Source organism: Nipponia nippon, unplaced genomic scaffold (genome assembly GCF_047370975.1).
Source record: "Nipponia nippon isolate SJK-2023a ecotype South Korea unplaced genomic scaffold, ASM4737097v1 scaffold_1, whole genome shotgun sequence".
NCBI lineage: Eukaryota > Metazoa > Chordata > Aves > Pelecaniformes > Threskiornithidae > Nipponia > Nipponia nippon.
The window spans coordinates 118,659,847-118,679,898 of record NW_028262290.1 but is presented as its reverse complement, the minus strand read 5'-3'; the positions used below and the strand labels follow the sequence as shown (position 1 = coordinate 118,679,898).

Below are 20,052 nucleotides of genomic sequence, written 5' to 3'. Positions count from 1 at the left end.
TTAGCTCGTTGAAGCAAACGAGAGATGAATGATGGTACCCAGAACATCGTATTTGACTTGTGCATGTAACTAATCTGAAACGTAAGGTTGCGTTAGAGAAAACGAGAAGTTAAAGCTTTCCTAATCAGAGCTGCGTATTTTCCTGGGTTGTGCAGGCAATAAGAAAAAAAAAGATAGCCTGTAACTTGACTGGAACTGCAGTGCAGCAAGTCTGCCAGTAACACTTTACACATCGTCCTTTTGAGAGGGAGTCCAGAAGAGCGAGCCAGCTTGCCTCTGCAGGCTGTGGGTGCCAAAGGCCTCCTCATACAGCAGTAGCTCCCAGCTGGTGAGGTGCAAGGTGCTCCCCAGGAGCACTGGCAGGCTAACTCCTTTCACCGGCTTCTGGCTATGCCCCCAGGGTGAGGGTGCTTGGGAGTGCTTCTGGAGACTGGAGGGAGATTTATCGAGGTTTATTGCCCCACATCTCTTCACCCCACCAGGTTACAAGGTGACCATACAGAACTGGTGCTGTTACAGGAGAAGGAGTAGAAGTGCAAGGAGGGGGAAGAAAAAAAAAAAAAAAGCAGAGGATAGGGGTAGGAAAGTAAGGAAATAAGAAGGAAGGCTACAGCAGCAGGGTTCGGCTAGAAAGATGTTGGGAATTGCTGTTCCAGGAGCTGTAATAGCAAGTAAAACAAGGACACAGAAAACTCAGTGTTAATACCCTTGGACAAGAGAGGAATGTTGAATGGGAGGAAATGCAAGGCCCTTGTTGATGTTTTTGCTGCTAGCCTGGTGGTGGATGGCGTGTTTGTGAAGTTCAGCTGTGAGTTTTGCAATAATGCAGAACTGACGGGGGTGACCGATCTTAAATGTGGTGCAGCATGCAAAAGTTAAAACAAATGGGCTCAAGTTGAAACAATAAGAGCGAGTAAAGGTAGTGTGAAGTACGATGCTATTTAAAAAAAAAAAAAACAAACAAAACCAAACATTTACAGTCCTAGTGGGAAGGCAGTAGTACTATACTACAGATATAGAGATCAGAGGGCTATAGCAGGTGATAAAGCGAGATAGTAATGATATATACATCTTTGTTCTTTGCAATGACTACTTGAATCACTGATGTCCAATATAGTGTAGAATAGATAAGCAATATACTATGTATTGCAGTCAGTCTGGTCTCCAACTCTCACTGTTTCGAAGGATAACAATTAATGCTTACACACAGAAATTGTATTTTTGATGCAGGCAGGGATCACTTGTGCCTGCTAATGCAACAGTGAGCAAAACAGGAAATACTTAGTTTGCCAGCTGAGAAGTTCTTTACTACATTTCAAAAGCTTTAACACACAGCAACTTTGAACCTGCAGGTTTTTCCAGTTCTCTGAAGTAGCAGCATAAATTTCTTCTAGGCTAGCTCTTAGCATCACAGAGGTGGATCGTGACAATTGTCGTTTTCACTTCACGCATTTTCAGGGTAGAGGTGATAATTTTTTTGTCCCTGTTTTATTAATGCGCTGTTTTAATTTATGCCCTATATTTGTTTTAGATACCTGCTTAGGTGTAGTATTTAGATTTCAAATCTAAATGCCTTACAGCCTTCCTACCTGTATCTTCCCTACCCCTATGGGGTAGCGAAGAAGTGTGGACTACAAGTGAGGGAATAAAATAGAGACTGAGTGACTTGTTAATGCTTGTGAAGGGAGGGCTGTAGCAGAGGCAGGTGAGAACCAAATCTTGGGTTAGACCACCTGAGTGAAAAGGTGTGTCTGATAGCTAAGGTGCTCTTTCTGCCTTGAAAGATAATATTCAGGATATTTTTTTTAGACTAGGATGGTTCTGCCAGCTTCTTATTATGATTAAAACTTTAAAGCTGCAACTCTTTTCTGCTTCTCTGGAAAATATGTTCCTTATGCCATGAAAGCAGTGTAGTTTTTAAAATCGATGCTAAAAATAATACTAGTTGTATGGACAAACCGTCCCCCTTTAATTTACGTCTTTCCCTTTTTTCTTTCTTTTAAGTTGATATAGAGCAAATTGAGAATTCAAATTCCCTTAATCCAGTGGCTTGCTGTTTTAAGTCCTGAGTCAGCATCAAAATTGCAAAGCTGTCTGGAAGACCAGGACAGCTTCTCCTGTTTTGTCTCTCCTAAGGCTCTCTCTTCAGGATAACTGCGATGCTGTGGGAAAGCATGACACCCCCATTTGTTGTTTTCAGTTTCCCAGTGCAGTCCCTCCTGCAATGTTGCTCTTTCCTTCCGATACTTACTCCAGATAGGTGGCAATGCCACAAAGCTGCTTTGTATTTATATGTTCAGGATTAATATTTCTCTTTTTATATAGGTTAAGTAGCTCGTGTGTATTTAGTCTATTGGGAAACTGTAAGACTGAAGTGACAGAATTTCTCTGTTGCCCTTGCAGCTCTGATAGGTAAAAAGTTTTCGTAAGTTATTTTGTAACAGTTCATAATTAATGACAGTTTTATAAAGTACCTTCCATCTCTGATCAAAAGCTTATTAAGATCACTGACTTTGTGATCAGACCAAGTCAGGTCCAAGTTTGACCTTAGTCTCTACAGCCCTTGTGACTTGTGTCCTGTTCCGAGGTGTTGCCCCAGTTTTGCCACTCATCCATAGTGGTCCAGTGTTCACGCACCTTGGACCGTCACTACATTGTCTGTGTCTCCTCTCCTTTGCTCAGGCTAGCAGCTGACAGGCCTTGTAGGTGGGAGTGCCATCACTTCCCAGATAACTAAAACTCTTAGGTCAGTCTTTATTGCATTATCAATCATTTATTTATACAATACATATCCATTAGTTAAACAGAAATGATGTAGACATTAACCAGGAAGCTGTTACCATCTGTCCTGAGAGATTGCGTACCATAAACATTAGGATAGGAAAAAAACTATGTTTTTAATTGAGAAAACATGGCCATATTTTCCTTACAGTTCTACTAATGGAATTCCTCTGGCACTGTTGAAGTTGCTTCTTGTTTGCACTGATGTAAATGAGCAGAGAACTGCAGGTTTTGTGCCTTATGTGGCTGTGTCTCTTTTGAGCCCGTCAGTCTCAGCCCAATCCAGGCCCTCAGGCTGGAGTTTCTAGATCTGACGGGTGTCTTTGTGGTAATTTCCACCTCTCCCCTCTCTCCTAAGGGAGAAGTTCCTGCTACGTATTCATACCCCTGTTCAAATGTATTCTTCAGAAATGCACGACTTCAATTAAATCTTCCCCTCTAATAAGATGCTTCTAATAAAAATAATAAAAGTGTGATTTTAGTGTGATCTGTTTTTACTAAGGTCTTGTTCACGCGTGGCCTCATCAAAATAATAAATAAATTAAAAATAAAAAAATAAATTATGATTCATCAAAATTGTTAATGATGTAAACCGTTTTCTAAAGTGTGACTATAAAGCAGCATTGTAATATAGCCACTTACTCCCTTCATGTATAGAAAAATGTTATAACTGGGTTACTGTCTGGTTTTGTGTGCTCTCTTTCCCCCTTTCTAAGGCAGATAATCCAAGCCTGTGCATTTAGCCTCAGAAAACACAAGTTTGTTTTAAGCTTCGTAACATTTTAACATTATTTTAATGGATTTAATATAATTCACATTCTGATTTCCCTATGCCATTTTTCTTCAGTGGGGGAACTGAAACTGTTGAAATCACATTACTTCAGTAGCCAAAGGGTTCAAGGGAATCCGAGATGTTTGTCAGCCTCTTGCTAACAGCAAATGTGTAGCTGGTAATGTAGTACTTAGGCTGAAGCTGTACTCCTTAATGTGGCCTGAATTTCCAGAAGAAAAATGAAAAATTATCTGCAGTAGGCATAACGCTGTTACCCGGCTCTTGGGGTGGCTGGAGTAGGGCTAGCAGTACCGACTTTGCCCTGTGGCATTTTGATCTGAGTCATCGGGTGTCCTGTCAGTGCAGTGTTAAGCCCCGGGCCTGATCCTTCCCTGTTGCTTTTGCCATTTTAACCCGAGAGGAGTAGTTTTTGACCTGATTGGGGTTGGGTTTGTTTGTTTTTTAACCATGTGCGGAGTCCCAAAAATATTCCAATGGAAGTACAGCTCTCTATAGCAAATTTAAGCCTGCTAATAATAGGCTTGCTTTTTTTAGCTGCCTTTCACAGACCTGTTAGAAATGTCCCATTGGCCTTCCAAGGTTTTGTAAACCAGGGGTTGGAAACTGCCATGCTGATGGGTATCTGGATGAATCTGCAGGAGACTGCCAAAAATTCTCAGCATAGCTGGGCTGTTTTCTTCCACTCCTGCTGATCAGGTAAAGCTTTTTAGGCCTTGCAGAAGCCATTAGGAAAAAAATATATGAATACTGATATTTCCTTATGATCCCTGCTAGAGCTTGCTTTGGCAAGTTTTGACAGGCTTGTTGTTAGATTTGGGCTGTATGGAAGTGTCGCAGGAGTAGCATAGGTAAATGTCCTGTTAGTTAGGAAACACACTTCCTCTCATTTCTGGTGCAATGGAAGATTAAATATGGAGTGTTTTAATCAATGCAGTTTTATGTGCAGAAAAAATGAAATAAACTTCAAAATGAACTCTCTTGCAGTTTCGATCTATCTGTCTGGGGTTTGTTTGTTTTATTTAAAGGGGCGTCCTGTCCTGTGGCTCTAGATTGCCTAGTTTAGCTGTCGCGAATATAACATGACTGGTTACATATGTTTGCTTCCTTTTGATGATGATAAAAATTAACTTTAGTGTTGTTTGTCTGCTCTCAAAATACCGTCAATGGACTCTGGTTCTGTGTGTGTCATAAAAGCTGTTCTGAAGTATCTCTTTAAAGTGTATGAAAACCCAAACTGAAAACCTCAAAAAATGCACGTGATCTGCCCTGGTCTCATTCTTTTTTTTCTTGTTTTTTTTCCCCCTTCAGAATTGTTTTCATGTAATTGGCAGAACTTGAAATTCATTTGGTTCATATGACAAAATGTAACCTCCTCCCAAAGTTTAATGTTAATGGGCTTCAAATAGAGGAAATGGTTGCAATGTACGTAGTAATACTGTGGTTTTGCAAGTCATACCCATATGCTTGACTTCACTAGCATGAGTAATTAAATGAAAATCAGCTGGGTGACGATGATGATGGCATTAAGCTTGGTGTAAGTTTTATAACATCAGAACCTCAGGTGGCTTTCAGGTACACATTGGGTGAAGGACCACAGCATTTGTTAGTTCATTTTTAACGCATTCTTTGGTGGTCACAGGCCATTAAAAAAGTAGATTTTTGACATGGTTTATGGCAGGTCAAAAGACAGTTACTTCATTTATATAGGGTGTGATAGCATATTTTAAGTGTTCATTGTAGCAGGAAGTGGGTTTTAATTTGTTTTATTTACATTTCTAATGTGTACATTACATGGGGTTTTTGATTATTCCTGTAAAGCCAAACGCCTTCCAGATAAAAAAGAAAAGGTCTTTGCTCTGACATGTCGTTAAGCTAAATTGATGTGTGTGTTGTCATTGTGTCTCACACTTACCTAGTGGCCTCTCTTGTAGCCTGACACCGTGATTAAGTCCTTAAGACCTTTGCCTTCATTTTTTACATATTGTTTTCTCCAGAGCAGGAGGGACTGACATATTCCATCTGTGCATTATAAATTAAGTTCATATGCAGCATGATTCAAGGGCAGGCCAGTTAGGGTGAGTTACTGCTGCATCCCCCCTACAATCTTTTTTTTGGGATATTGTTTATGTGAAAATACCAGGTTGGACAATATAAACAAAAGCAGATGTTTGTGTATGTAAGAACAAGGAATTAAAAAAAGAAAAAACAAACTTCATGTAGAAGAGAAGCTGAGACTCAAAGCTCCTCTAACTTTACTCTAAGTTAATGTACACTAAAACACATATGTATTTCTCAAATAATGAGTGGTGTTTATGTACTGATTACTGATTTTTCATTTTCTCGCCTGATGATGCTTCTAAAGCAAGCATGAAATCACAAATTTGTCTTCCAGCCACAAGTCAAGAGTTGGAGGCCTGAGCCTCTTAACCGCTTCCTTACTGCACTGCAGAAAAGACTCCCCAGACTTTCAGACTGAGGTCCCTCAAGGCTTCTTTCAGTTTCTCCTTAGACAGCTCCACAGCAATAGCTTTTTTATTTTTTTTCTTTTTTCCAGTTTAGCTCAGTGATGTTTCTGAGAGAGAGCTGTAGAACTCTTACTGGAGTGAAACCACTTCCTGCATTTGCAAGAGAGATGAATTTTTATTTGACTGCTGAAGCGTGCTGTGCGGGGCTAAACCCACAGTTTTAATCACTATGTATTTGTCTAGCTTTCAGTCAGTCTCTACTAATACTGACCTTAAGGTGACTTGTCAAACTAATTCCTCTGTTAAACAGGAACTTGCTTTTCCTGTGACCATTTCATTCCTTTGCTTTGGGAAACAAAACCTCAGGGAGGAGAAAAGAAGGCTCAGAGTCTAGGCAAAAAATCCTGAAAGTCTGCGTTCAGGACTATCCCAGCTTGTTACTGCACCTGATGTGTCAAGTCTAAGACTTTCGTATGAAAATCAAACACCTAAATTACTGATTTCTTTCTTTTTTTTAATGCAATATGATGTTACTGTCAACATTGTTGCAGGCATGAGTCTTTAATTATGTCAGCTTTATTTTGAGCTGGCAAACCAGCATAACAATGTTAATAAGATTATTAAATAATGCAGTGAAGGTTTACCTGTTTCCTTGGGGAGGGATTGAGTCTTTAAAATACTTGTCAAGTCTGTATGAATGTATGAATACATAAGCATCCTTATAGAAATTGTGAAAAATGGGGGAAAAGGTATGGATTTACTAGTAGGTATAGATTTATCTGAACTTAGACCACCAGATTGTTTGGGTAATCACTCTTTCTGAAAACTACATAGCTTGTCTCTGTAAGTATCAAGAGTCATGAGGCTAAATCATAGCTGTGGTTAAAATACAAAGTAATTACAGTGTGGTATGTGAATTTTGTGAATGAGGAGGAGAGTTGTGGTTTTTTTTTTTCCTCGCCAAAGTAAATGAGATCCACAAGTGCTCATTTTTATCTTGATTTTTCTGTTCTGCATGATGTATGTATAAATATAAGATTGATATGCTTTAACATTAATCCATGTGACTTTCTTCAGATTCATAAAACATCTTTAACTCTCTCACTTAGCAGCATGCTAAATGCTCAGAGCAGATCTATAAGAAAATACCTAATTCTCCTAGTTTATTTATACCAGTTCTGTTAGAAAGCAAATATTGTAAGTGGTCTGGTTCATCCACTTCTGTGCACCTAGAAACTTTGCGCTCCTGTCTTTTGCCTCTCACCATGGCAGTAGAAGTTCCACTCACCTCTCTTCCATGTCACTTGTACTAACATGCACAAGCTCATGACTTCTGTGTTTGGATGTAATTAATCATCCTGCTCATTAATAACCTTAACCTTTGGCTGTGAAAGACTAATTCTCCTTTATGAATTTGGTCCTCTTGAAATAACAACGAGAAAGCAAGTTACCATCTCCTTTCCTGTCTAGGTAGGGGCAATAGTGTCTCCATTTAGGTCGGTGTTATGCAAAATAGAGCTTTCCCCTTGTACTTGACAGAACTTCACCGTAACAGTTTTGAGAGAAGTTTAAGGTCCTAGGTACTTTTGCAATCCTCTCACTGTCTTTTCTGTAAAATTTATCCATTTTGTCTGGGCAAGTGTCACTTTTTTAACAATTAAACTCAAAAATAGCTTCAGTATGAACTTCTTTGGCAGAAAACATAATTAATGATTAACATTGTTTCCCTTTCTCTAAATTAAAATGGAAAAATGCACTCTCTTTTTTTGCTAAGCAGTGAGAATAATCCTTACATGTTGAAATACGAGGAGGTTGAACCCTTCTGTTCAGGTATATGCAATTCAGTGTATTTGGTAGTAAAATTATTGTATCCATTTTTGTAGAAGGTGGGTCTTTATGTAGAAGTTGTAGCGTTTTTGAACATTTATAGTGTTGTGCAAATACTCTGTTAAGAAGTATCTTTGGAAGAAGTTGCTGGGTGTATAAAGAGCTGCTTTCAAAGTGTAGCATTCCAGGTGTGCTCTAACATTGAGTAGTGTATGTTCACAGTCCAGATTGATTGATCCCCTGCCAAAGTCTTATGAGCACCTTTTTTGTTTTCTCAAATGCCTACGTTTGGTGAGAGTTACATTGGGACTACAATAAGCGCCGTGCATACCTGGAGTAGTACAGTTTCTGGCTCCAAGGTGGACCTTACCTTCTGGATGGTCAAGGTGCCTGCAGAGACCGAGAGGACAGGGCAGCAGCAGCAAGTGTCATGCTAGTGCCCTTATTGCGGTGGAGTGGACTTGGCTAGGGATGCTGAAGGGGAGGTAAAATGAATGCCATTGAGGGATGGAGCAAAGGTGGTGGGAGAAGCATGGCAAAGTAGAAGACTTAAGAGGTATGTAAAGCCAAAGGAGGAGGAGGTGAGAGTGGGAGACAGCTGTTGTTCGGGAAGAGCATCCTACAGGCAAGACTAGAAATGCCTATCAAGGTCTTTGCTTGGTCTGCTTCTTCAGCAGTTCCTGCCACTATAACTTCACAGTGGTTTGTTTTTGCAGTTTTACCCCAAAGCTGTGAGTCAATGGATAAGAAGAAAGGAAACCTCTTCCACTTGCTCAGCTTCCCAGTATGTGTAGGAGAGACTCTTCCCTTCCCCAGGTCTGATGCAGCAAAAAGGGACCCTGCCAGCTGTGGCAGGTCTTTACTTTTTTCCTCGCACGACAGTGTCCAGTTCTTGCTTCGGTTCCTGCTGTGGCAGCTCCTCTTAGTACCGACCTGATCACTGTTCTCTTCATTAAAACACTTGTTGCCTTTCCTCTGTGGGGAGTGGAGGTGGCACACCAGTGGATTTAATGTGTAATTAAGTAAGTCTTAAAAGCATTTAGAGAGTCTTCTGAGCAAGGAGTGTTCTGATAAGCACAAGAGTCTGGTTTCCAAATCCATTATTTCGTGTTTGATTTATTGACCTTTTTTGCTTTTTCAACTCACTTTCTGCAATTTGGAATTTCCCACGTCATCCCCATGCCATTATGCAAACGGAGGTCTACCTGTCTTGCAAAGCAGTGAACGCTGTTTCTGACTCTCTTTCAGATGCAAGTATGGACATAATAGCCTATGATGATTACTCCAGTCCACCGCTTCAGAGATATTGAAAGGAAACCTGAATACCTCCAGCCAGAAAAGTGTGTTCCACCTCCTAGCCGCGCTTCCCTGGGAACAATGTGGTTTATTCGAGATGGCTGTGGTATTGCATGTGCTGTCGTTACCTGGATGCTGGTGTTCTATGCCGACTTTGTAGTCCTTCTTGTCATGCTAGTTCCATCGAGAGATTATGTTTATAGTGTCATCAATGGCACACTGTTCAACACCTTGGCTTTCCTCGCTTTGGCTTCACATTTTCGTGCTATGCTGACAGATCCAGTAAGTATATCTCTCTCTGTATGTCTCGGAAAGAAGCAGGCGGTGTTTTTCTTGTCTGCTAGATGTTGGGTAACTCAGTTGCGGAATGAGTGGCAGATTTAAATAACTTTTGTGTGTCAGGCTGCTGAGAGAGGCTGCTGATGTGGTATGCTAATTTCTCATCCCACTCAAGTCAGATGCAAAGTCAAGGACCCAGCTTTCGATTCCCACTGTGTGAGCAGCTCCTCTTTTTGCACTGGGAAGGGGAGTGTTTCTCTCTGATGCTGTTTTCTCCCCAGTGGCAGATCTCGTGTTTGTAGCTTGTTGTGTCTTGACAAACAGGAAAGCTGGAAAAGCTGGTTTTGGTAGTCTGCCTTGGCAAGTATTGCTTCAGCAGAATAGAGCGGAACGTGCGTTGTTTTGAAAAGCCATGTTACCATGTCTCATATGAGTGATTTAGCTGAGTTTATAGAACCATGCTGAAATAAATACCGTGGGAGCATGCTAAGAGCTGACAGTTCTTAGGCAGGCGGGAAGCATCAGAGTTGTAAGACCCCCTTGTATGTCTCTGTAGGACATAGCAGCAGATCAGATCTCTCATAAAGCATTCTTGTGTTTCAGCTAGTGAGAAGATACAGTTTAGTACCGTGATGCTTATTCTGAGTGGCCTGTGATGGTTTATTTTGCGTAGTAACCTCTGGACAGTTTCAGTTCCAAACCCCATCTCCACTAGTCAGTGGAAGGAAAAATGAGCTTAGACTCCTCTCGGCCCCTTCCTACTGAGTGTTCGTGTTGCTGTTGGGAATGGCGGTGTGCCTCTGATACTCTAAGTATTCCTTCCAAATGTCATTTCCTACTTGAAACCTTGTTAGGTGCCATTAAAACTTCAGTGTAATCTTTGTTTCTTAGTTTCCAGCTCTCCCAGAAGCCACAGCACTGCAGAAATGGCTTGATTTGGGGTAATTTCACAGTTCATGGTAAAGACTGATGGATTGCACGCTACTGCTGCCGGGCAGAACTGTAAGCAGTAGCTGAGGCTCTGAAACTTCTGGTCGTTGGACTTGGGAATAGAAGGCTGCAGCAATTTGTTATATAGTTTATATCGTAGGGGTTCTTGTTGTTAATTATTGTATGTTGTGTGGCTTTAATGCCTAGGGACCTTGAGATCGCTGGAATCATTTTGCAAAGTTAGCAGGAACTTTTCTGAAACAAAAGCTGTATTCTGAAGCAGGCTGGGCAAGCAGTGTTGGAGAAGCAGATAGAATCTCTATGCAGAGTCATTGGAAAAAGATATGTTAATTCCTAGTGTGTGGATGGTGGGAGCCAGTGGGATTTTGTTTTATTTTGTTATGAGGAAATCGGCTAAACAAAATGGAGGAGGGAAGATAAAGTGAGGGGATGCAGCAACATCTGGCAAACAGTGTGAGTGAGGGATGAAGGAAGCTGCTGGGGCATGGAGAGCCAGGGGCACATCTAGGATCAGAATGAAACAGAAAGCACCGCTGAGGCAAACAAATAGAATTATTATTATAAATAAACACCTGAATTCTTCAGAACTGGTAGCATGTGTCATGCTTTTCAGGAACTGCTTCCTGTAGGTTCTTGCTAAAAACATTACTAAGGTTTTGAGCTCTGCTGCGTACTAAAGAGAGAGAACATGAGTTGTAGCATTTTGTGGAAATTGGTCTTGGTAATTTTTAAATTGGTCAGGCTGTTGGGAGGTTTCTGTGGAAAAACTGCTCAAGAAAGCCATATAGTACTGGTTTAACGTGCAGTTCTCTCATTGATGTGTGTTGTTCCTGTTTATTGCTGTTGCGAGGTTGTATAGATGTGTCAAAAAGAGACTGTTCCATCAGAAATCTGTTAAAATATTACATCCCTGTTTTTATTTCAGTATAAAAGCCTTACATCCACAGAGGTGTATTTGTGCCAGTGTACCAGCACCAATTTCATACAGCACATCTCATAATTAATTTTTTTTTGGAGCCCTAGAAAGGCTGGAAATGCTTGAACTGAGGCTTCTGCAACAGCAATACATTACCTGTTTAAAGACAGATATTTTGAAGTGGAAATTGCACAGCTAAGAGTGTTTTGCCTAGTCTTATTCAGGTGGGAGGATTCTTAGTGTTCACTGTTTGAATGTTAAGCCTAATTTAAATAACAAATACACAATGGAAGCATAACTATAAATACATGAGGTGTTTACCAGCAACTCTTAATGTACACAATACTTCAGAAGTACCTGCTTCTACTAGAATAAACCATCTGCGGTTTCTAGTTTATGATATGAAACACTGGCATGATAAATTTGTTGATAGATGTGAAGAGAGGGATGAGGATTCTTAAATATTTTAAGGTTACTATAGGATTACAAAAGACTAATTGCTTAAGTGAGGATTTACTGATGTTTAAAAAACCAAAACCCACCCAAATGATGTTTAAATATGTGGTTCCATATATTGGGACCTCATTTTAATTTTTTTCTGAATCTTCTTGTTTTTCCTGCAACTCTGTTGATCTTAGGGAAGTTTTTATTTCTTTCTCTTCCCTGCCCTCCCATATTTTTAAGTCCTCCTATTGTTCTTAGCACTTGTAATGTCCACAGGTTAATGTTCTGGTTTGTTCTGTTGTTTTGTGTTTTTGTTTTTTTTTTCCCTACAGGGTGCTGTACCCAAAGGTAATGCCACAAAGGAGTTCATTGAGAGTTTACAGCTAAAGCCAGGACAAGTAGTTTACAAGTGCCCAAAGTGTTGTAGCATCAAACCTGACAGAGCACATCACTGCAGGTAAAGTTTTTTCTGAGGATTGCTCTTTTATCAAGACCTCAAGAATTATCCAGTGTGCCTTGATTCAAATTGTTATTGGAATCTGAGACTTGAGTGGTTAAATTGAGAGATTAGCATACAAATTCTGTTGCTAATAGCGCAAGATGCGTTCAGGCTTCTCTTAAAAAATCCCAGGACTTTTCTGACTAGTTTTCATCTATAGCAGGCTGGGGCCTCTTCTTGCAAAGTGAGAAACACTTCAAATGAATGCTGCCTTGGCACCAGACCTGTAATTGACATTCCATAAATTTTCATGTAAATGTGACTTAAAAAGAGACATTATATACCAAAATGCATAGAAATCCATGAAATGTAATGTCTCCCAAAAGGTCAGTGTCCTTTCTATTTTTGTTTTTATTCACAAACCCATTTGTTTGTAGATTCTATTTAGAAGTGATATTTAAGTTAAAAATAAAGTTCAGGTAAACTGTATATGTTTTTTAAGAGTTCCGACTTCCACATTTTCTTTGAGTACTATGACTTTGTTTTGTGCTTTGTTGATAGATCAGTATGCCTACTGATCTGTGATGTCCTTTCTTTTTCTGGTGGGATAAACTTCCCTGAAGAAAGTAACTGGTAGCGAGCTTTTTAGTACTGAAGGCAGTGAGCAAAAAAATAACTACTTCCTAAAATTTTCTTCTGCTTTTAAAACAAGTGAACCTGCTTTCCAGTAAGTAGTTAATGAGTTTGCACTGGTGTCCCTTCCTTACTTACTCAAAACTCAATACATACCGAGAGAACTCATATCATGGTTACTGCTGATTCATGCAGGGGTCTTGTGGGGAGGGGAATATGTGGTACTGAGCTGAACAAACTTGTTCAGCTGTTGGCATTTTTCATATTTCTTTTCAGACCTTTAGTTTGCAAATCTTTTTCTTTTTTGTTGGTCTTTCATTTTAGTCAAAATCAGGAGTTGGTTATTCAGCAGGAGCAATGTGATCGTGCCTATCACTTATTAATGCTGCTGTAAAACCCCCTCTGACACTTCTTCAATTATGAATGAAACTTTGCATCTGTAATGCTGTCTGTCTTGCTGATGACTCACAGTGTAGGTAAATGAAAAAGACACTTCAGCTAAACATAAGACCTCATCTCCATGATCCTTATTTCGATGCTTTAAGATAATTTTATAGACTTTAAGATTTGAGAAACTGATCCACTCAGAACTGATGCTGTTGAGAATCTTCAGCCAAACATTTTTTTGTGGGGTAGGGGGATTTATTGGGCTTCTACACATCAAGGTTGTGCGTATGCATCAGCAGGAGGTACTGCCAGCTGTATGCCTTGAGGAACCAGAGTGCTTTTTGATTCACATGCTATTTTGTGAGTCCCCCACGCCCAGCAAGCTGCTCCTTCCAGCATTTGGAAACTTGGATGGTTGAGCAGGGAGAGCATGTCTGAGTATGGGCAATCCCTGCTGCTTGTAGTTTTCAGTCTTAGTTCCTGAGTTTCCTTTTCCACCAGCTAGTTTCATGTTCTGCCTCTCATCTAACTGCTTTTGGTATGTATGCATGGAATAAAAACTCTCTTCTCAGCCTTTTCTGCCTCCTTCACGGAGGTTGTCTTTGGCTTGGCTGCTTCACCTTGTCCCTCTGGGGAACTAGGACCTAGGAGCAATCAAAGAGGTTGCTTGGGTGCTTACCTGTTTCAGAGCCCAAGGGAAGCGTGTGCGCGTCTGCACAAAGTAAATTAGGCCACCCGGAGACATCCTCCTGCTTTACAACACCTGCCCTGCCTTCCTTCCCCCCCCCCCCCGCCCGCCTTTTTTTTTTAAACTGGTAATTGATACTTGTCTTATGAAGTATGATGTTATCTGGTAGATAAATTGTTTTTACTGTGCCAGCTGATGTTAGTTCCCACATAGCTCAAAAATCATTTCAAGCTGCTTATTCTAGCAAAACGAGGCTTTTCCCGTTGTCCACTGCACCTGGGGCTGGCAGGTAATAGGGTACCCATGCCTGCCTGAGGAGAAGCAGCTCTTCATCTGACCCCGTGCTGAGAGGCTGGGGCCTGCCCAACCAACCTTTCTTTTAGGGTCAGGGCTATAGCAACTCATTTATTTTTCAGGCATGGCATGTATCCTTGGGGATTACCCCCTCCCACCATGTAAAGTGAGCGCAAGGCTGTTCTGACGGAGAAATATTCTTTATTCATACATGCTCATAAGAATGTATCTATGTTTTTGTTTGAGTTTCCCTTAAGCACTTGGGTGCTGAAGTTTATTGTTGATATTAAGGTCAAAATATTTTTTTTTTGTTACAAGAAGAAAAATAAAATTAGCAGAGCCCTCAATCCTTTCTGTTTCAGCGCTGCCAGAATTGTTCTGGAATGGCTGTTTCCTTTCTGGGTCTATTGTTTGTTTGTTTTGGGGTTTTGTGTTTTTTCATATTTGATTTCTGTGCTTGTTTGTGCAATGTGGTATCAGGAGACTGCCTTTCGTCTCCTATCATATGAGAAAGCGGCAGAGAAAAAGACTTCCTTTATTATGTGAGTTGAAGCAGTTACTGGCTGAGCAAGAGAATGATGTTCAGACAAAGTAATAATCTTTTAATTATTTGACTTCTAGCCACAATGTGCATGCTGGCAAGAATTTGAATTTTTATTTTATTAGGCTGGGTTTGTGAAGTGCTTTACATTCAAGGTAAAATTAGATGTTGTATTGTGGTACTGTCTTCCTGACTGACTGCCACAGCTGTTTTATGCTAGTATGTGGCTTACCTTGATGTCAAGAATCTTTTCTAATGCTTTATTTAATTTTCTTTTTTGCAAGTTCCTGCTGCCAGCTAATGTTAGTAAATAAACTTCAGTCTGTTATTAGCAACTCTGAAAAATATCTTTGTTCATTACTGCTTTTCATCTCTTTCTGGGTTTGGTTTGTTTTTTATCTGTGGACATTTTCACAGACCAAAGAGGTTAAAACTAAATGAAATCACAGCATTTTTCCATCTGCCTGAATGTATTGGTCAAACCACATTTTAGCAGAACCACCGATGTGAATATTATGCTAATGTGTCTTTCTTGGCATTAATTTTTTACAATGATGATTTGGTATTGTATGGTTCATTTTGAACAGACATAGTCAAGTGAGCAAACGACAAATATAAATGTGGTGACCAGTAAATTTATTTATGTTAAAATTTCACCTCTGATTATTTCCTTTAATTTTTGTGTCCCCCAAGCCCCTGTGAAATCTTGTATTCCTGGAATGAAATGTGCTATAAATAAAGACCTGTATTCTTTCAGTGTTTGCAAGAGGTGTATTCGGAAAATGGACCATCACTGCCCGTGGGTCAATAACTGTGTAGGAGAGAATAACCAGAAGTACTTTGTACTGTTTACAGTAAGTATTTTGCAAGTGATGTTTGAGGTTGTCCAGTGGGCAGCACTGAAATGCTGTGTGTGAAGCAGCTCCGATTCAGAAGAACTTTAGAGGGAACTGTTGCAGACCTTGTTTTACTAATTAGGGAGCACACACAAGACAGCAACAGGGGGAAAAGGCATCACGGGAACTGTTTGCCAGGGTTTTGCGAGGTTTGTGTTGACAGTTGTTCAGCACGCTATTTCGTAATGTGAGTAGTTTATTGTGGCATTGAGCTCTTTGAGGCGTGGGCCATCCTTTTACACCGTACGGTGGCTGGTAGGGTCCCAGGCCACATGTAGGGTTCCTAAATGTTGTAGTTGTACAAGTACCTGTGTGGGGTTGTACAAGTTGCCACATCTTAAGTGAGGAGTGGGAATTCTGCATCCCCTTTGGCAAGAATTATCCCCCTTTTACTTGCAAGTGGTTTATTTTCGTACTTGAAAACCAAGGAGGTGTTTGACTTCTTGTACTATATCTGTGGCATCAGGAGTAGGAAAACAGGAGTGCAGACTTGAATACTACATATTTATGGAAGGGTTGAAATCTGTTTCATCAAAGTGAACTGCAAATAACCCGTGGGAGTAGTGTGAACATTACAAGGCTGAGTTTCAGTGATGCTCTGTTTTATTAATAAATCTTTTGAGACATCTGTAGGTTTGGGGAAGAATGTTCTCATATTACCAAGTAAAAAGGGGGAGATTTTCAGTTAAATGGAAAGGCTTACTGTTCTATGGTGTGGTGCGTTAGGGTGTGGATTACAGAACAAACCAAATCCTGTTTCTTTCCCTTGAGCAAGGGTTTTTCCACCATGAGGAGTGAGCTAGGTGTTTTAATCCTATCAAAAGGATTTCTGTTTCTGTTAAAACTGGCATCTACTTTCAATCAGGCTGTATTAAACACTTAGTGTAGTTGAGAGAAACAAAATAAAGGTTGCTGGTTTTGTTCTCGGTTATTCTTTTTGAGACCTGAGGAGGTGAAAGAGCAGCAGCATGCTCAACTTGCAAGGAAAACCAAAATACTCTCCTGTCACCTTTTACTGCTTCCACAGGGGTTTCCTGTAACAAAATCTCTCTCACTTCTAATATCTGCCGACCTTTGTCAAGAGTCTGTAGCTTCAGGAGAGTCATCTTTTTAGCTCTGTCTTGGTAAATTGTAGTGTATGTGTAGCATTGGATATAGTTTAAAGCTTTTTGTTATACAGCTAAGACCTAATTTAAAGAAAAAGGATTAAGTACAAAGTATTAAAGCTTGAGAGAAACTTTCCATGCCAGTGTCTGCCTCAGGGAAAAATACTTACTAAAAAACAGAAAAAAAATCATTTTTCTGAAACTCATGCTGGAAAATAGATAAAGTGCTTTTTGTGGTTAAAACAAATTAGCTGTTGTTTCTCTGGCAAACTACAGTGCTCTCAAGAGCAAGGATGTAAGCTTTGACAATGTGATACCTCGATGTCGGAGAGTTGCTGTTCTCTGAAAGTTGCACTGTCCTCAGCAGAGATAAGGACAGCAAGCTGTGCGGAAGGCTGCGCTGGGGCGCAGGAGGCTGGGTTTTATGTCCATCTGGCTTTGAATTAAACAGTCCCCCTCCTGTGCACTCAGAGCTGTTAGTAAGGCCAGAATGAGTCTGTGTAGTCTTGGCATTTGCCAGCTGCAGGGTGCTTGTTTTGGGGGGGGATGGGAGGGCTTGGTGGGTTTTGGAGTGGTTTGGTTTTGTGTTTTTTTTTTTTTTTTTTAAGTCTTAATACTTTGCTTTATTTAAAGTGTTTGGAAGAGTTAGCATTTTGGTCTTTAAACTTACCTGATACCTATATTACATCCTTTATTTTTCAGATGTATATAGCACTGATTTCCCTGCATGCTCTAATCATGGTGGGATTTCACTTCTTGTATTGCTTCGAAGAAGACTGGACAAGTGAGTACTAACAAAACATCTCCTGAAAATACAAGATTAACCTATGAATAAGACCTTATAATGTAGTTTGCTTGTAAGGCAACCCCTTTTATGCTGGTTTCAGAAGAATGCTACCAGGGCTCTGCCGTGCTGTCACTATTTTTTTTTTTTTAATGACCAATCCTGAAACTTCATAATGCTTTCTGACCTGCTGGGATCTCTGTCCTGAAAAGTCCTGTTTCAACTTAAGTTTGATACTGCCTAAGGAGAAACTGAGATGCAAAGACACCTAGATGGTATATGTGCAATAACCTACTGTTGACATGAACGCAGCACTAATTTCCTGAATGCCAACACAAGATAAGAAGAATGTTTATGGTTTTTTTGAAAGGGTAATATGAATCATGCTTGCAAGACTGCCAGGAAAATATGCTAACTCAGATCCAAAAATCCACCCTCACAAGAAAAACAATTCCTTTCCACAAAAAAAAAAAAACAACAACAAAAAAACCACAACCAACCAAACAAGAAAACCCAGCCCTCACTCTGGAGGAGCCAGTGAGTAAATTTTCACAAAGCCAGTTGAGATGTGTTTTTAAAACCACAAATAGATATAGGAAATCCTCTAGGTAATGCTGAGTCAAACAGCAAGCTGTCAAAGAATGTGTGTGCAGATGTATGTGCTGCTTGTGGATATTTTTGGAAGAGCATTAGCTTTGTTTTTCTTGGAATTTCAGTTGTGTCATTCAATATAATGACTGGTTTTAGTTTATGATGCTGTAGAGGATGGGTACATCTACACTGAATTTGACAAGGTTGTTCTGCAGTTCAAAACTTTGTAAAACAGCTGCCAGCTGTCACTGGGAACGTCTGGATTTGACTACAGTGGCCAGGGCTATAGGGGAAGGATACATTAAAAGATAGTTTTCTTTGCCTGCTTTCTCAGAGCCTGTATCTGTGGGGGAAGCGCTTTCCCTCCTGTCCCAGGTTTAGGTGGCAGAACAGAGCAGTTATGAGAGATGGATCTGTTGTTCCAGCTGCCTTGGGTTTGTGCTGATTGTGTTAGCCCCTGATGATGGTGTATCTGTTAAAGCTTAACATCTCATGAGAAAAATAGGGTTTTTTGGTGATACTCAGTCTTGGATTTCAGAAAAATCTGGAGATGATCTGACGTTTACCACACAACACTGATTTTTGCCCTATAACGTTTTCCTTCCTCTTCCTTTCTTCTGCTCCTCTTTTATAGTTACTTTCTCAGATTTTTTCAGCTCTTGCCTGAGTTTGCACTATAGAGTATGAGGAGAAATAAGAATTTGGCTTAATCTGCCCTTCTTTAGGTTGTGACTTAGAGCAGTTATGAAAGGAAGCATACTCTGGTTTTATGTTGGTGCTACAGAAATAATTATCCTTGTGTCCTGACCACCAGCGTGAGATTTCTAATGGGACTTTATCACTGTGGAAAATCCGTTAAGATTAAGGTTTAAGAGAGAAGCTACAGGTGAAACGGAGTAGAGCAGAGTCCTAGCCAGTGTGCTGGGGAAACACCTAAGTGGAAAAGAAAGTTGCATTCTTGAAGTGTTGCAGGGTTTGGGTTTTTTTTTTGTTTTGCCTTTTTCTAAAGTTGCAGGAGTGATCATTTCATTGTTGAATATCCTCAGAAATGTCAGAGCTTCCCTGTGCACCTTTTTGAGAATGGTGATCATATAATTTATTTTGACAATTTGAGTATGGAAAACTCATGGCTTAGCAGGTGTTCTGCAGCTGCTGCAATACCTGATCTCGTCCCTTCCAACTCCGTTGTTTTGTCTTCACAGAATGCAGTTCCTTCTCTCCGCCAACTACAGTGATTCTTCTCATCCTCTTGTGTTTTGAGGCTCTCCTATTTCTCATCTTCACCTCAGTTATGTTTGGGACCCAAGTACACTCCATCTGCACTGATGAAACGGTGGGTGTCTCACATGCTCTCTCCTTTACCCTGTCTCTCTCACCGTTTGTATAAACAGTGAAGGGCTAAAGGGTTTTATCTCATTGCACGGGGAGTTCCACCCTTTGAGGAAAGACTCACTGTAATAAACTGAGCTAGCCCAGTGCTGGGTTGTGCTCTCTGAAGGTTGCTGTGAGAGGTAGTGTACACCTATGTATCAGCTGGGATGCTGTGTTGACAGTACTGCTGATAAGGCAGGCATTGGTAACTGGGATTACTCTGCAGAGAGTATTTGTCCCTATGGATTCGAGAACCTTTTTCCTGTAATGAAGTGCTTTTACGTTAGTATTGTCTGAAAGTCAGCCGTGTGTCCCCTGGTGTCTCTATTTACAGCTTTATGAGCTGGAAAGCCAAGATGAGTAGGTGGGGGAGGGAGATATATATATATATATATCTCTGTATATACACACGCTTCTTTTAGTCTAGAAGATTTCCAGTTTTAGCTGCTTGTTAAACAGTTCAAAAACTCTTGCCAGAGGGAAAAAGAAAAGGGAGTGGAGTAGGCTCATGGAAACCTGCTGGGTACAGTCTGCTGCAAAGCCACCATGTCATCCCCGATTCAAAGATGG

General features: G+C 40.4%; 1 protein-coding gene across 6 annotated transcripts in view; it reads left to right on the top strand.

Annotated features, from left to right (window-relative positions):
- Positions 1-20,052, top strand: part of ZDHHC3 (zDHHC palmitoyltransferase 3) — a 36,196-nt gene that overhangs the window by 4,721 nt on the left and 11,423 nt on the right. For all 6 annotated transcript variants that reach the window (XR_015707298.1, XM_087769145.1, XM_087769156.1 and 3 more), the window contains exons 2-6: positions 9,115-9,444; positions 12,085-12,209; positions 15,492-15,588; positions 17,439-17,520; positions 19,314-19,444. Coding sequence is in view for 5 of the 6 variants with exons in the window: in XM_087769145.1 (XP_087625271.1) it covers positions 9,139-9,444; positions 12,085-12,209; positions 15,492-15,588; positions 17,439-17,520; positions 19,314-19,444 (741 nt within the window). In the remaining variant the exon portion in view is untranslated. The remainder of the gene's footprint in view (positions 1-9,114; positions 9,445-12,084; positions 12,210-15,491; positions 15,589-17,438; positions 17,521-19,313; positions 19,445-20,052) is intronic.